Raw genomic sequence first — 16,588 nt, forward strand, 5'->3', positions numbered from 1 at the left:
AAAAAATTCTTAATCTCCCCCAAAATCAAAGCAGATTTATGGAGCAGCTAAGAACAATAGCATAACTGTGTTACACCTTTGAAAGGCATTGATTGACTCACCTGAGGGCTTAGGTTAACTGACATGAGACTGCCTTTAAAAATATATACACACTGTGTGTGTGTGTGAATCTACATGGAGTGAAGAGCTGAGCTTGGTTGTGCTGTGGCTGAAGAGCCTTAAGAAGACAGGCTATTTATAACTAGCTCTGCAGCATGGTGTGGGTCCTAAAACTATAATTTAAATTGTATGCAAGTGAATTTTTTAGCTTGCAAAATGAACTTCGGCAGCCGATTCAGATGCGAGCCTAATCAGAGAAGAAAAAAAGCTGCTTTCATCCTATGGTGTTGGTCTCCCCCATCTTCTCCGGAGCCGTGGGAATGCAGAGTTGTTTTTTTTCCCCAGTTTGATGTGCTGTTCCACGTCTGTTCCAGGGGGAAAATCTAGATCTGGCTATTTCCAAGGATGAAGTTATGGCTATGATTGGGGAAGGAATCTGTGTGGTGAAGACACTAACAAGGAATCACCTCTACTGTGAGCCTCCCTCGGAGCAGCCGGCTCCGCGGCACCGCACCAAGCGGGAGGGCACAGACCTGCTCCCGGAGTTCACGGTAGGGAAGCAGCAATGCTGCAAGAAATCCTGTCGTTTGTCAAAGCACAAGCAAGTAGTGGTGGAGGCAGGGAGTGGGATGGGGAGGAAAGGCAAGGGAGCCTTGGTGGGGGACAGGGGTGTCAAGGAGCTGCTCTTGTTCTCTACTCTTACGTGTCAAACATTGACTGGAAGCAACTGGTATAGCTGGAGTGAGGAGCTGTGCTGTGGGACAGCTTGGCTAGAGCTGTGTGCCACCTACACCCGTTCTGCAGAAGCCCTGTGGCTTTGCGTTTCAGTGCTGTGCTGAACTTCCACCGTGACACGTGCTTGCTTACAGGTCCAGATGGGAAACCTGAACTTCCTCCTGGGTCGAGTGCAGTATGACACTGAGAGCCAGCTCACCTTCCCGCTGGAGGCACAGATTGGTTTGGGTGTTGGTGCATCCTTCGTGGCTCTGATTGTTCTGGTCATCGTTTTCATATACAGGTAAGAAACTCTGCCACTGCTTGAAGTCTTTAAGTTCCTCTGCAATGTTATTTATTCAGTGATGTAGCCAAGCGTGGACACCTTGGGTCTAAACAAGGTCTAAATTTTCTTTATTTTGTGCCAATTTCTGAGCTGCTGGTGATGTTGGATGTGTGAGGCAGGTTGCACCTGCTGGTCACAGCCTGTCCTGTGGTTCACTGAGCCCACACCTAACAGGTGCTCCAAGAGACGACTCCAGCTTACAGAACGCTGGTATCCTGCAAAGATGATATTCAGTAGAAGTCACCTCAACACCAAATGGCTCTGGAGTCTTCGGCAGCAACACAAGAGTTGGCAAGGACAGTTCCTGAGCTAGGGCCACTGGGAACAATTCTGCTTCTTATTGCAGGAGGAAGAGCAAACAGGCTCTGAGGGATTACAAGAAAGTTCAAATCCAGCTGGAAAATCTGGAAACAAGTGTTCGAGACAGATGTAAAAAGGAATTCACAGGTCAGTCACTGAGCTCCTAGGTTCTTGCAGCTTCAGGGAAGCTTGAAGAACCACGCTCAGCCCTACCTCTCTTTCCATTCCTGCTCAGAGGAGACAATAACTTTATCCAGTGCTGGTGCATTGAAACGTATAGCCAAATTCTTTCATTTTTAATTCTTCTCTTTAATTCAGAGTACAGTGATCTATGCAGACCCCTCTGATTCTCTAGCTACATCCTCCAGACTCAGATGAAGAGGTAAAAGTCAACGGCACACTTGGAGAGCTAAGGACACAGCTAGCCCAGTCTTTGTGTAGGGCAAGTTGCATTACACCCTGTGCTTTGGGCCCACAAACCTTGTACTTCAGCTGATTACAGCAGTGAGCCCTTGTGTGGGAGACCTGGGGCTCTGAAGCTGCACAGGGGACTCAGGCTGTAATCTGTGACTGAGGGCAGCAGGGAGGAGCAGGAGATCTCTAATACTTGTGTCTAATGTAGGTAATGCCTGTCACCACAGAGCTGTGCTGAACAATGGCTTTCTCTTTATAAAACTGGAAGCCAGCCCCTGCCTGTAAATGAGGATAATATCCAAATTCACCCTCTGGTTTCTCACCAAGGCTGGAAGTTTTCTCCTGCAGTTTCTCCCAGTGCCTAGACTAATTTTAAATATTCTAGCAATGGGACCCCAATGTGCCTCTTTCTGACAGGAAACATCCTTCATCCTTCCTCTTCCTCAGGCCCATCCCGCTGGGCCTAGTTCCTGCACTCACGTTATGCTCTGCACCATCAGTTATGTGTCGTGTCATCAACTTCATGGCTATTCCCTTTCTCTCAGACCTGATGACTGAGATGATGGACCTCACAAGTGACCTTGTGGGCACAGGAATCCCCTTCTTGGACTACAAGTCCTACGCAGAGCGTATTTTCTTCCCGGGCCACCGTGAGTCACCGCTGCAAAGGGACTTGGACATCCCTGAGTGCCGGCGGCAAACTGTGGAGCAGGGCTTGGTCCAGCTCTCCAACCTGCTCAACAGCAAGCTCTTCCTCACCAAGGTAATGTGTATCTCTGCTGGCGGCCTGCTGTGGGGTCAGGGCCACGCCACTGGCGGCAGTGTCTGTTCAAGGTCATTCCCGACTAGCTCCCTGCAGCACTGCTTCTTCCAAGAGCCAATAGCTGTGACTGCCTTGTTTTCAGCAGATTCACACATTGGTTTATCCCTCTCCCCACCAGTTCATCCACACCCTGGAAGTCCAGCGTACTTTTTCTCCAAGAGACCGGGCTTACGTGGCATCGCTGCTCACTGTGTCGCTCCATGGGAAGCTGGAGTACTTCACCGACATCCTCAAAACACTCCTCAATGACCTTGTGGAGCAGTATGTGGCCAAGAACCCCAAGCTGATGCTGCGCAGGTGAGCGAGCCAGCTGTGGTCCCACTGCTCCCTACCCAAGGCGGGGACAGAGCCTTTCTGCCTAGCTGGAAGCTCTGAAACTCCGCTGGGTAGGATGAAATTATGGCATGGGCCTCAGTGTGCATCCAGACATCACACATCAACCAGGAGGGAGCAGTGACAATGATACCCTTCTCTCCAGTCAGCAATTGGTAGGGAATATAGCAGGAAAGGTGTGAAAAGAGTAGGAAGCTGGAGTTTCCCACCCCTTATTCCTTCTTCTTTTGAAGCTGCTGTCCATTAACTCTCTCCTTGTGTTCAGGTACTAGGGCTCTGCCAAGTCTGCTAATCTTTTTGCTGTTTAGAGGTCCCTGAGCTCATGGTCATGTCATGTTTGGAAGCTAAACTGAAATACCTTCTGTGTTCAAATCCCTATTAGCCTCCTGTCTGGTACATCCTTCTGATCTGAACAAGTTTCCCTTGCTTGAGACCTACCAGCAGCTTTTCTGTGCCCCTGCTTGCTTGTCTCCTCCACTTCTGTAATTTGGTGCCTCCTTCAGGCTAAAAAGTGCCTCAAAGAAGTGGTATCAAAAGCATTAACCTTAGTGGTCTCTGAAGTCCCTTTTTCTTCTCCCTCGATCCTGTATCATCATTTAGTGTGCTCTCCTCTCAAGGGCAGTGATCTTTATCTCCAGATCCCTCCCTGTTCTACACCATAGTCCTCTGACCAACCTCACACTCTCTTTCAGGACAGAAACAGTGGTAGAGAAGCTGTTGACCAACTGGATGTCCATCTGCCTGTACGCATTCGTGAGGGTGAGCTCTTTGTCCCTTTGTCTGTAGAGGGGCCAAAGGAGGGGAGACAAGCCACAGCTTTGCTTTGTGCCTTGCTCGTACCTGAAATAGTGCCAGAGTCATCCTGTATCTCAGGGTGGGGAACAAGACACCTGGGCTGTTCATGGGGGACAGGGATACTGAAATCAGCTTCAATACCACTCGTTTTGAGGCTGTTTCTCCAGATCATGTGGCTCCTCTGTCTTGAGACACGCTGGTCTGTGTGTGGGGAGGACGGATTCTGATCTAATTCCCTTCCTGGAGAGGGGGTGGCAAGGAGAGTCTCTCAGATCAGTGACACAGAGGCAGAGCAACACCTTGGTCTTGTGCCTCCACCTGGTAGCTGGCCCGTGCGCTTTCCCTGTGCCTGGAGCAGGAGCTGTGGGCAGAGGCTCTGCCTTTGTTGCTGTGGCTTAACTGCTGCATCCTCCGTCCTGCTCCTCCTCTGCTCGGGTGGCCACATTTCCAAGCTCTGCTGGAAGCAGCAAGCTGAACTTCTCTGAGGTGAAACTCCTTCCTTTCTGTGCCAGGATTCTGTTGGAGAGCCCCTTTACATGCTGTTTCGAGGAATCAAGCACCAGGTTGACAAAGGGCCAGTCGACTGGGTGACAGGGAAAGCCAAATACACCCTGAATGACAACCGCCTTTTGAGAGAGGACCTGGAGTACCGGACTCTGGTAAGCACCGAATCTTCTGTTCCCTCTGGGCACTCTGATGCAACAGGGCTGAACGTCTCTGCTCCCAAAGTGCAGCATCCTGCTGCTGTCTCCTGGGAGCCAGGTCTATCCCAGCAGCATGAGCTCTGCTAAATCAGGCAGTTTTGCCCTGGTTAGGGCTGTGAGGAGCCATCACCACAGTAATCTGGTGTATGTGCTGTGCTCTGTGTCTAGAAATAAGGGGATCAAATTTCTGATGGTACAATGGCACTGGTGAGGCCGCACCTCGATTCCTGGGTTCAGTTTTGGGCCCCTCACCCCAAAAAGGCCATTGAATGACTCGAGCGTGGCCAGAGAAGGGCAACGGAGCTGGGGCAGGGTCTGGAGCACAGGTCTGCTGGGGAGCGGCTGGGGGAACTGGGGGGGTTCAGTCTGGAGAAGAGGAGGCTGAGGGGAGACCTCCTGGCCCTCTGCAACTCCCTGCCAGGAGGGGGCAGAGAGGGGGGATGAGTCTCTGGAGCCAAGGCCCCAGCGCCAGGCCCCGAGGAAATGGCCTCAAGCTGCCCAGGGCAGGGTCAGGCTGGCTCTGAGGAAGGATTTCTGTGCAGAAGGGGCTGTTGGGCGTTGGAATGGGCTGCCCAGGGCAGGGGGGAGTCCCCGGGATCCCTGGAGGGGTTGAAGAGTCGGGCTGAGCCAGCGCTGAGGGATCTGGGGGAGTTGGGAAGGGTCAGGGTGAGGTTCATGGTTGGGCTGGAGGAGCTGCAAGGGCTTTTCCAACCCAGATGATTCTGTGAAGCCTCTCCCCAGCGCTGCTGAACTGGCTTCCTGACACAAATCTGTGATGTTTTCTTTTCTGAAACTCTTCCAGCGGAAGGGCTAGCTGTTAACTTGCCTTAATGCCAACCATCAAAAGTGTAAATGTGTCAGATGTAATCTTATCAGCTGAGTAGCTGTGACCTTTTCATTTCTTCCCCAGACCTTAAATGCTTTGACACAAACAGGAGTTGCTGCAGGAGGGGCAGAGGACTCCCAGGGGATCTCTGCGAAAGTGCTAGACTGTGACACCATAACACAGGTGAAGGAGAAAATCCTCGATCAGATCTATAAAGGAACGCCGTACTGTCACCGACCAGACCCAGACACCCTGGACCTGGGTGAGCAGAGCTCCTTGGTGCCAAAACTCAGTGAGGAGGTGGAAAAGGGGGTTGCTTGCTCTCTGTGCCCAGCACCCTGACATACATGGTGTTTGTCTGCTGAGTGTGCAGAGGCCCTGACAGAGGATCTTGCACTCTGTCTGGATGCAGCCGGGCATGGAAAGAGGCTAACAGCAAGGGGCAGGGGTGGGAAAGAAGCAGGTGGGTCCAGCTCCTTCCATTTCATGGTGTTCTTTGCCAGACTTGGCAAAAAAAAAAAAAAAAAAAAAAAAAAAAGAGAACATGTAGAAGAGGAGGAGGATTTGAGTGCAGCGCAGAGATGCTCTAGTCGTAGATTGGCCTTTCCCACCAGTGGAGTGAATAGCAGCATCTTGGTAATCTGCATCAGGGAGGATTTTGCTCACAGTGGTTAATGAAAGGTAGGACTCACAGTGTGAGGGGAAAACACTCAGTTTTCCACCTTCTTCACTCTTTGGCTATGGCTGAGTAGTGGTGACACTTATACATGAGCAGGTACTGAGAGAAGAGTAGCTAACAAGGACTGTGGGTGCATATTTGTGGTTTGAATCACCTGTTTGAAGAGTCACAGTCTGACAGAATTTGCAGGAAGTTGGCAAGTGGAACCCGGGAGGCCACGAGGCCGCCTGTCCCTGTGCTCAGAGACTGTCCCGTGACTGCAGGACTCAGCACTGTTGCAGGCACTTGCTCAGGTTATGTTGTCTGTGAAATAGCCTGGGTAAAGGTTGGCGGGGATCAGTGGGCGTGTAATGAGGTCAACCAGGTTTGAAGCCCAGCAGACTTCAGAGATTAACAGTTCATTTTTTCCTTTTCTGTGTTTTAATGGCTGTAGAGTGGAGATCAGGGCTGGCAGGTCATCTGATACTCTCCGATGAGGACGTGACATCTGTTGTTCAAGGAACTTGGAAACGCCTGAACACTCTTCAGCATTACAAGGTCAGAACTCAGTCTGCCATTGCCTTGTCTCTCATCTTCTACACACCGTTATGCTCTATTTGTGGCTCTGGCTCCTGGTGGATTCTGTGAAAAAAGATGGAGCTTTCTCTCAGCAGCACATTCCAATTAAGTCAGTGCTGTGGCCTGCGCTCTGACTTCGACAAGCACAGCCCCCTCCTTAACCCATACCTGCAGCCTGGGCAGGGGTAGAGCTTGGAAGGAGACACACAAATTCATGTTGCATGAAGACAACGTTGCTGGATCTGTTCATGTTCCAGCCCAAATCAGTGGGTGACAGTGCACTGACCTGCAAAGTAGCTTCTAGGAATGGAAAGTGGGGGGTTTTAATTACCTTGCACCAACGTGTCATATCTTGCACCGCTATGTCACACTTTGCTACAGCATGTTTTAGATGTGAATGACCTCAGTCCCTGAGTATTATCATCTTCATCATACTTTGCACATCAGGTTTTTTAACTGGTACAAACGAGATTCTTCCACCATCAGGAAAGACAGTGATGGTGCCCCAAAAATCCCTGTTTCTGTCCCTTAGTAATGGTATAGTCCATTTTGGTCTACAGGTGCTTGCTGACTTAAGCTGATGAGAAATATGCTGTTTGTTTTGAATGTTGATTTTTGTTTGTGTGCAGGTGCCTGATGGAGCAACAGTGGCACTGGTCCCACGCCTGACCAAGCACATCCATCGGGAGAATCAGGATTACATCCCAGGAGAGAGTGAGTTTGACGTCCTGTTCTCGTAAAATGATTTTATAGCAGGTGAGAGAAAAGAGCAGAGGAAAGCCAGGCTGGGCATGAAAACACAGGATAAGCATAATTCTCTAGTTGTGACTCTCTAGGGCTCAGTGCATGTCTGCAGCTTGTAGGAATCCCAACAGCCTCAGGTGCTGTGTGGCCCAAGTGTTACCTTCCTGCCTGGCAGAGCAAACAGCCCCATGGGTGCCCCCGTGGCACAAGGGACAGTAGCCACAGGCTGCAGCTTAACAGATTCAAATTGGGAAAAAAACTTCTTCAGCAAAGTGGTTTTACAGCCCTGGAACACGCTACTGGGGTGGTGGGGGATCTCTGCCTGGGGAGGTTCCCAAGACCTTGAAGGTTTTGGGTGGACAAAGGCAACCTGCTCTAGTGCTGCAACAGTTGTACTCTGTGCAGAAGGCTGGATAGAGGCTTCCAGAGATTCCTTCCTATTTGTGTTTGTCATGCTGGGAAATCTTGCTTCCCTGGGGCTCACCTAGTCAAGCTCCACTGAGAGACCAACACTCACCTTGTAAACAATTGCTGGTTTTAGAAACACCAATGCTGGAGGATGCAGATGAAGGGGGAATCAAACTTTGGCACCTGGTAAAACCAACAGAAGAGCCAGAGCTTCCCAAGCATCGGCGCGGGAGCTTAAGAGATCGGGAGCGAGCCAAGGCAATCCCAGAGATCTACCTGACACGTCTGCTCTCAATGAAGGTGAGAAGCAGCACAGATTGCACTGGACTTGGGATCTTGCCTTCCTTTGTATCCCCTGGCAGGTTGCAGGGATGTGTATGAAGAGCCCCTTTGCCTGGGTTGGTGCATGTGCTGGTTGTTTCCCCTCTGATCCCAGCACTGCAGTGCTAAACTTCTGCTCCTACTAATGGGTTAAGTTTTGCAGAGCCTCTAGGAGAGTGAGAAATGGTTTGTCCACCCCATGTTTATCTCTGTGTGTCCCACAGAAAGAAAAAAAAACACCAGGTACCCTGTGCTTTGCAGCAGCATCCACTGGACTGCCATGTCTGCTCACCTTCCACCCCTCCCGCGATAGGGCTGACCTGTTACCTGCTGCAGCAAGATGATGCCGATAGTCCGCACCAGCCACCTACAGATTCAGCTGCAGTCATAAATCAGGCACAGCGCCTGCTCACATTCTCCTTTTTGCTTTATTCCAGTGTCATTGTTAAAAAACTGACCCAGGAACTTGTCCCTCTGCTCTGTTCTTAAGAAAGGGTCAGCTTTTGGCATCCAGGTTCCCCAGCAGTGCCCTGCTTGCAGTAGTACCGTTCCTCAAGGGACAGCCCAGGCACCTTGCCAGGCAGTGCCTGCGTTCTTCCCACATTCACTGCACTTCTTGCTGCTGAATAAACCCCTTCTCCGTGTTCCTGCCCAGCTGAACACAGCTGCTGGCAGCCACAGCCCCCTCACCAGCAGTCCCATCCCATCACGTTGCAGGCTCTCTCCCCTGCAGCAATCCCCTGCACAGTGGAACAGGCTGCCCAGGGAGGGGGGAGTCCCCATCCCTGGGGGTGTTTAAGCATCGTTGGGATGAGCTGTGGGGGGATGTGGGGTAGGGGAGAACTTTGTAGAGTCGGGCTGAGGGTTGGACTTGGTGTCCCCAAGGGTCTCTTCCAACCCGAATGATTGTGGAATTCACCTGCCATGGCTCTGAGTACATCTGCCTCCCCTCCGTGTTTTGCTCATGAGCTTCTCCCTGGTCTCTCTTCCAGAAACCACTGGGGCTTCCTTTCTCCTTTGCTGCCGCTCCCTGCAGCGGAGGGGAGGTGGCTGTGGGGGGCGTTGCTGAGCAGAGCAGGGTAACCTCTCACCTGCCTGAGGCCTGGGCTCTCCACTCTGCTCTGCCTGTGCTGACTCTGTCCCGCCCGGTTCTCCGCAGGGCACTCTGCAGAAGTTTGTGGATGACTTGTTCCAGGTGATCCTCAGTACCAACCGCCCCGTCCCTCTGGCAGTCAAATACTTCTTTGACCTACTGGATGAGCAGGCGATACACTACGGGATCGCAGACCCCGAGACCATCCATATCTGGAAAACAAACAGGTACAGTGTTCCTGTGGGCCCCGGAGGAGGCACTGCTGAGCTGTCTAGAGCTGATCACCTGCAAAGTGACAGCCACCTTTGAGGAGGAGCAAAACGGGGACACAGGCAGCTGAGCACAGTGTGAAAAGCTGGTTTTGCTGGGAGTGCAAAGCTGGGAGATGTGGTGACGTGCAGAGTATCTTTCAGCACCGCAGCTGCTACTTCTGCTGCTACCCTGTTGCGCTTCTGTCCTCTCTGCAGCCTGCCCCTGCGGTTCTGGATCAACATCATCAAGAATCCCCAGTTTGTTTTTGATGTGCAGACGTCGGATAACGTAGATGCTGTGCTCCTGGTCATCGCACAGACCTTCATGGACTCCTGTACTATAGCTGACCATAAGTTAGGGCGGGTGAGTACAGAGGGAGGAGGGACTGTGGTTAGTGCAGAGTTCAGCAGTGCAGCCCCGGGAAGGTGATAATATTTACCTAGGCTGGGCCCATCCTTGCTCCCATGTGCCACTGGAGAGTGGTGGGGACTCCTGGACAGAGAGGAGGGAGGAGCTGATTTTGTTGAACATACAGAAGTTGTTGAGGGGTGCTCTTTATTCACAGCTTACAGCTACCTGGGGGACAGAGACCAACTAACTCTGTTTGACTGTGGCAGACAGTGTAAGTCATAGGATGCATCTTGGGGAATTCAGATCAGCCGTTAGAAAAGCTTTTACCACCCCTACTCACCCTGTGCTGCGGGTGGAAGTCCTGCACTGGTCACCAGAGGTGGGATGGGTGGATCTCTGGAGGATTTCAAGAATCAGCTGTGCTGTAGTCAGTGTGATCTCGTACTGGTGATCACCCAGCTCCAAGTGGAAGGCTGGACTAGGGATCCCAGTGGTCGTCCCTCCACCAACACATCTCACGGTTCCTCAGACTGCATTACTAGAAGGGAGCCTGGTATTTGAAGTGCCTCTCTGCAGAGGATAAAAATTCCTGATCCTGAATGAATGACAGAAAATAGCAGTGATGGCGTTAAGGTTAGTCCACAGCATGATGATGGAGTTTTTTGTAATAAACTCTGGTTTTGTATGTTCAAGGACTCTCCGATCAATAAGCTGCTCTATGCCCGGGACATTCCTCGCTACAAGCAGATGGTGGAAAGGTAAGCAGAGAACGTGAGGAGTCGTAGTTTAAGCAGCAAGGAGGAGGCTATGTAGGAACAATTCACTAATTGCCCGTGTACCACTCCACAGGTATTACGCAGACATTCGTCAGACCATCTCTGCCAGTGACCAGGAGATGAACTCTGCCCTGGCTGAGCTATCACGGGTAAATAAAAACTCTTTCAGAAATCACCCTGGCCCCTCCCCTGTGCAGCTGAGAGAAAGTTAGTAATGCAAAGATGAGATACTCCAGCTGTGTGCGGTTCTGCTCAGACCTACTGACCATTCCCAGCGGCCGCTCTGCTTTGTGGCACCACGAGGAGGGTGAGGGTCTGCCGAGCTAGCACTGAGAAGTGTAGTCAAGGATTCAGGGCAAGAAGTATGTGTGATTTTTATTTCTTTTTTTCTGCTTCACTAGGAAGTAGTGGTGAATTCCCTTGCCTGTTGTGTAGTGCAGTAGGCACGTTTCCTAATGAGTTGTGAGGACACAGAATTTGGAAGGACAGTTGTTAGGTGTCGCATGGTTTTATCTAACTTCCTCTCTTATTCAGAATTACTCAGGTGACCTCAATTCCCTGGTGGCTCTACATGAATTGTACAAATACATCAATAAGTACTATGACCAGGTGAGTGTGTGTTTCCAGCAGGTATGAACATGCCCTTCTCCTTTTACCATCCAATCAAAAAAACCTTCAAAAGTTAATTATTAAGAGCAACCAGACTATTACAATGCTGTGTAGTGTTTCATTGGCATGCTTAACTTCCATGTCATAAGTTATTCTTATAACAGAGGGAGGGAGGAAATCACAGGAAAGGACTTATCTCTAACCTAATTAACAATGAAATGCAGTGAGTTCGGATTCATTTTAGACTGGCTCTGAGGAAGGATTTCTGTGCAGAAGGGGCTGTTGGGCGTTGGAATGGGCTGCCCAGGGCAGGGGGGAGTCCCCGGGATCCCTGGAGGGGTTGAAGAGTCGGGCTGAGCCAGCGCTGAGGGGTCTGGGGGAGTTGGGAACGGTCAGGGTGAGGTTCATGGTTGGGCTGGAGGAGCTGCAAGGGCTTTTCCAACCCAGATGATTCTGGGATTTACTAAAGATACCATTTTCAAGCATTCTTTTTGCACTTTGAAGTTTGCAAGTTATTAGGACAAACCCAGAATACTTAGTTTGTGGTTGATTTGAGATAAAGTACTACATACCCACTCTAGTCTTGATCGCGCTGGGTTCCAGCTTGGGGCTCTGCACTGTGCATGGAGTGGAGGTGGTTGGCAGTGGTGCGTGCGGGAGAGAGGCCGCACAGTCAGCTCTGTGTCGTTGCAGATCATTACTGCCTTGGAAGAAGACCCAACGGCACAGAAGATGCAGCTTGGATATAGACTACAACAGATTGCAGCAGCTGTGGAGAATAAAGTCACAGATTTGTGACAGGCGCAGACAGACTGCTCTCCCCTGGCTGAACAGGGACAGTGCTCGTCCCAGCTATGTGCAGGGTGTCCTGCTGCCACTGGAACCAGATTCTCCAAGGAACCCGCGAGTGACATGAACAGGGATGGCCAAGGCAGTACAAAGTACAAGCGTCCTTGCATCTCAGAGAATATTTTTTTACAGTTTTTTCTTTTTAAAAGCAAAACGACAACAACAACCACCACCAACCCAAACTTTGGTTTTCCTCTGGCAGACTGTCAGGGAGACCACACAGCTCCTTCCTACAGATGTTACGTGAACGTGCCAAGTTTCCAAGCGACGTTGTTGAAGGTCCAGGTGACAACATGGAGCGCTGTGTCTGTGGAGTCCTCGGCCATGCTCGGAGGCCCTTGTCGGTGCTGGGAGACTCCCCTGGTGCAGCCACTCCCTTTACTGGGGATGCAGGAAGCTTTTCCCCGGCCAACACCTGTGCTAACCTCTGTCCCCAGCTTGCGAGCACTCCTGCAGCATCTCACCTGAGAAACTGCTTTGCAGCAACGTCCCTGCTGGTTCTGGATGTTGGCTGGAGAAAGAAGAGTGTCTGATGGCGAAGGCTTCTTGCTCCCCAGTGTTCTGGTCTCTGACAGCTCGTGTGTGACACCTGCTTGGATGCGAAGTGCTCACCAGCGTGCATACCTGCCCGGGGGGCTGCTGTAAACGGGCAGCACCCTCTCACCCCTCCCCTCAGGACAAATTCAGTGCGTGAGAGTCGCTGCCTGGCTCGTCTGCTTCTCCGCTGACCCAGCCCGGGATCCATCTTCCTGGTTCCTTGTGGTCAGAGGTTGCCCTGCTCTTCAGAAAAGCACAACAAATGCCTTGTGCCACTTCCCCTTCCTCCGATGTCTAGCTGTTCTGCTGCTCTGAACTGGACTTGTAAATACCCTCAGAAAGTTAATGTATTTAAATGCTAAAGGAGAATGTTTAATTTTGTGGCTTTGAGACAAAGCTTTTCTTGGAGAAGTATCTCTGTGCACTTCTACTGACATACGTCTGTCAGCACTGGAGCAAAGTTTTCTCCACTGCTTTGTCTGCAGGGATAACTCATAGATGTCTCTGTTGTAACACAGCTTGCTTTTTGCCCCCGCAGCTCAGTTCAAGGCTTAGCTGTGTGCTCTTCTGTTAGGCTCGCCTTACACCTTACTCATGGTTTCACTCTCCTGTTGTGGCACAAAGAAGGGTTATTTGGTGAGCTGTGAACTCGAGGAGCCACGAAGCACAACTGTGTTGTTCCCAAGAGTGTCAGGTGTCCTGCAAGCGGGACGATTCGTGTGAGGAAGGAGAGGTGGGAGCAGGCACAAGCACAAGGTGGTTGTCACTGTCACTGGGCAGCTCCTCGCTGCTCCCTCCTCAGTTCCTGCACCTTGCAGACAGAGTACTCTGCTCTTCTGGGAGTAAATTCCTATTTATAAGGGTGCCCTACTCATTCTCACCCGCTGCTGCTCGTTCCACACTGATGCCCTGTGTGCCTGGGGCAGGTAGCCAGGTCTGACTCCTCTGTCACTTCCCTGAGGTGGTGACTGTGTGGGCCAGGCAGGACCAGAGCTGAAACACAGCAGGATCACGTCCCTACCTCTCTTTCCATTGCATAGGGCAACAATTCCAGGCCTGTCAGATCAGCCCTGTTGTTTTGCACGAGGGCTGTGCAGTTGCAGAACTGTTCTCTGAGCAACATAACAACAGGCTAACGCTGGCTTCTCTTCCTACACAGCCAGCTCTCTCCCGTGACCCTCTCTCAGCAGTATTCCCAGTGCTCTGTGTGCCCAGAGTACGGTCAACGTCCCTGTGCCCCCTCCTGCTCCTGTCTTGCTCTACGGAGCACCGGGCTGGCTGGCTGCTGCCAGGCAAAGGGCAGGACAGAGTTTGCCTCCCTTTCCCCAGGTGGACAGCAGTTTGGGTTTGGCTCCTGCCTGACCACTCGTTTCCAATAAATTCATGGGAATTCAGCATCTCTGAAACTTCTGTCTTGACCAACTCTGATTAAATCAGCCCCAAAAAAAGCTGGGTGGAGGAAAGGACTGGCAGATGGGGAAAAGCAGACACAATGCACATTAAAGCCCATTCCCTTAGGAAGTGCAGGAGGGATTCCCTGGTGTGAGGCAGGTGCAGGTACAGTGGCAGAGCAGCGTTGTCCCCTTGTGCGTGACAGATGGACTTTCTGCCCCAGGCAGCACGGTGTAGTTTGTGGCCTGTCCGACTTGCTGGGTGTCTGCCAGGAGCCACAGGCTACCTGCTGGATTTATGGCTCTGCAGACTGTTACTGTCTGCCCCTGTGGTTTGCGGAATTATCTCTGTGCTTTCCCAGAACAGGATGGCTTGGGGCTTAATTCTGAATCCACCTCACACTGGCAAAGGGAGGAGGACTTGGTGGCTCTCCTGGAATCGTAGTGACAGGAGCCCAGGTGCCTCTGCCCACGGGGGTGACTTGGCCCGTAGGGTAAATGGTTTCCACATCCTCTTTGCTTCTCAGCAGCGCTCCTCGATGCTGGAAATGATCTGCTTTTTCTGAGCGTATCTGTGAAAGTCTGCTTTTACTAGAGCAATAATCAAAAATAGAGCTAAACGTAGGTGATTGACTTATTTAACATCTTGAGCTTGTCCTTGCGTAGTTGGACAGGAGGCACTGCCCAGCGCAGGTGCAGCGAGAGGGGGAAAAGCTGGTAGTGCCCATCTCTTCCCACCACCTCTGCTCGGTGTCGTAGGTACCAGCACCCTCCTCCCCTGCGGACACGCACTGAAGGCCCCTCACTGGGATCAACTCGGGTGTTTAGGCATGGCCCCTCTTCTCTCCGTCCATGCCCCTCTCCTGTGGCAAAATCCGTTACTACAACAGGGTTCTGTTGCATTTAAATTTGCACAAAACAGGTTTCGTTACGAAACTCCCTATTGCAGGGAAGATTTATTTATTTATTTCTCACGATCCTTCCAAGTTTCTTCCAGTCTCTGCCTGATTCCATGACCAGCTGTCAGACACTCTGGAGATGGACATTTCTTCTCAAGGATGGAGAATCCTCTCTGGATGTTCCTGTTTTCTTACAGGTAGCAAGTTCTGTGGGCACCAGCTGACAGTGCCCTGCCACAGTCATTTAATCGTATTTGCGGAGAGGTGACGTTCTTGAATGGCAGGCACTAAGATTATTTTGTACTGCAGTCAGAGAAAGTTGCTTCCACCGTGGTCTGGATGAAACGCCGAGAACTGATCAGTATTAAGATAAATATCCGTTAGTGTATTTAAATGTCTCCTGTTGGCACGACCAGGAGTAGCTGTCACCCACGCAATGTCGATGTGAGAGCGCTTGCTTTCATCTGTCTGGTGGCAAATTTAGGCTGTACCTGGAAGCTGCTGATTTTTTTTTTCTTTGTAGAAATGATGGCTCATTTTTTTAAAACTAAAATAGAGGGTTCTCGGATGCTGCTGCCTCGGTGGAATGCCATTGCTTTGTCAGGGTGTGCCCCAGTTGCAGCAAAATGCTGCTTTTTTGGTGCCTTTCTTGTCAGGATGATTCTTTTTGGTTTCCAGAACACCCGGTGCATTTGCTCTAAGTCTTTCTCCCAGTCTTCTGTCCTGGTGACTCTGCCCTCTCCCAGCCTTGTGACTTGGTGTCTCTCTTGTCTGTTATGGTATGGCCTGACCTGCATTTATGCCCTGCCACACCTTGAGTTCTGCTCAGAGCACCCGAGGTACTGTCTTTCCCAAATTGGAATTAATAATTAATATAAAAAGCTTGAAGAAAAAAAAAAAATCTGAATTTTGTTACATAGTGTAATAACTGTTTGTAGATACTGTTTTGAGATGTAGGAATCTATTGGTGATATAAGAGGTTTTGTCTGTAAATAATCAGTTTAGAGTCCAAATGATTTTAATAAAGAGAATTCTTACACAATAATTCAATAAATTTTAATATACAACCTGCGTGTCATGCTTCTGTTGCATGATGATGCAACTGCCTAGAGGCTGTTTCCCACAGTGGGAACTGTGTAGTCCTGAGCCCCAGCACTGGGGGGCTTTTCCCTCCTGTCCCCTCCATCCTCTGTGAGGTATCAGTTGTGTTTCTTGGAAATAACCTTGTGCCACCTTCCACTGCTGGCTCCTACTGTTCCAGAGCTCGTTCCCATCTCCTGCCGCAGGAGCCAGGCTGGGAGTGGGGCCCTGGGCCCCGTCACAGCTCTCTTGTGGTTTTCTACAGTGGGTAAGCAGGGAGGGGATTGCTTAAGGTACAGTTTTTAGTGATCGCTGCTGCCCACCAACATGAGGCAGGAACCAGCATTCCTAAATTAGCAAAACAACTTCCTTTTTAAAGGAGTTTACTGTTCTTTGTAAGGCTTCTGGCTCCTCTATCCTGTCTTCCCTTCCCTGTGCTCTTCCCTTACTAGCAGAGTTTTGGATACAGTCTGTGCCTCCCCCCTCTCACCTCCTTGTTGTCCCTGCGTGTTCCCTCCGTGTGTGTGGCCACGATGGCCTTGTGACAAATCACTTGCCCCCTGGCCTAGGGCTGCTGCTGCTCCCCCTCTTGGTTATTAGCAGTGCAGGGCGGGGTGGTGAGCAGAGGGGAGACAGCCCCGGGGGAGCAGCGCTCCTGGCCCCCATCTGCCACAGAGCAACGGCCGG

The 16,588-nt window shown here is 51.0% G+C and overlaps 1 protein-coding gene across 1 annotated transcript in view; it reads left to right on the top strand.

The window, feature by feature from the left end:
- The window catches only part of PLXNB1 (plexin B1), a 66,846-nt gene extending 52,351 nt beyond the window's left edge, over nucleotides 1-14,495 (top strand). The window contains exons 22-38 of the mRNA XM_026857217.1: nucleotides 474-650; nucleotides 969-1,117; nucleotides 1,506-1,606; nucleotides 2,419-2,636; nucleotides 2,815-2,993; nucleotides 3,722-3,788; nucleotides 4,337-4,483; nucleotides 5,439-5,616; nucleotides 6,467-6,570; nucleotides 7,221-7,305; nucleotides 7,877-8,043; nucleotides 9,224-9,384; nucleotides 9,625-9,772; nucleotides 10,454-10,518; nucleotides 10,610-10,685; nucleotides 11,071-11,145; nucleotides 11,839-14,495. Coding sequence (XP_026713018.1) covers nucleotides 474-650; nucleotides 969-1,117; nucleotides 1,506-1,606; nucleotides 2,419-2,636; nucleotides 2,815-2,993; nucleotides 3,722-3,788; nucleotides 4,337-4,483; nucleotides 5,439-5,616; nucleotides 6,467-6,570; nucleotides 7,221-7,305; nucleotides 7,877-8,043; nucleotides 9,224-9,384; nucleotides 9,625-9,772; nucleotides 10,454-10,518; nucleotides 10,610-10,685; nucleotides 11,071-11,145; nucleotides 11,839-11,943 — 2,202 coding nt within the window. The 3' untranslated portion in view covers nucleotides 11,944-14,495. The remainder of the gene's footprint in view (nucleotides 1-473; nucleotides 651-968; nucleotides 1,118-1,505; nucleotides 1,607-2,418; nucleotides 2,637-2,814; nucleotides 2,994-3,721; nucleotides 3,789-4,336; nucleotides 4,484-5,438; nucleotides 5,617-6,466; nucleotides 6,571-7,220; nucleotides 7,306-7,876; nucleotides 8,044-9,223; nucleotides 9,385-9,624; nucleotides 9,773-10,453; nucleotides 10,519-10,609; nucleotides 10,686-11,070; nucleotides 11,146-11,838) is intronic.
- The last annotated feature ends 2,093 nt before the right edge of the window (nucleotides 14,496-16,588 follow it).

Source organism: Athene cunicularia (assembly GCF_003259725.1).
Source record: "Athene cunicularia isolate RWA chromosome 12 unlocalized genomic scaffold, athCun1 chr12_part1, whole genome shotgun sequence".
Taxonomy (NCBI): Eukaryota; Metazoa; Chordata; class Aves; order Strigiformes; family Strigidae; genus Athene; species Athene cunicularia.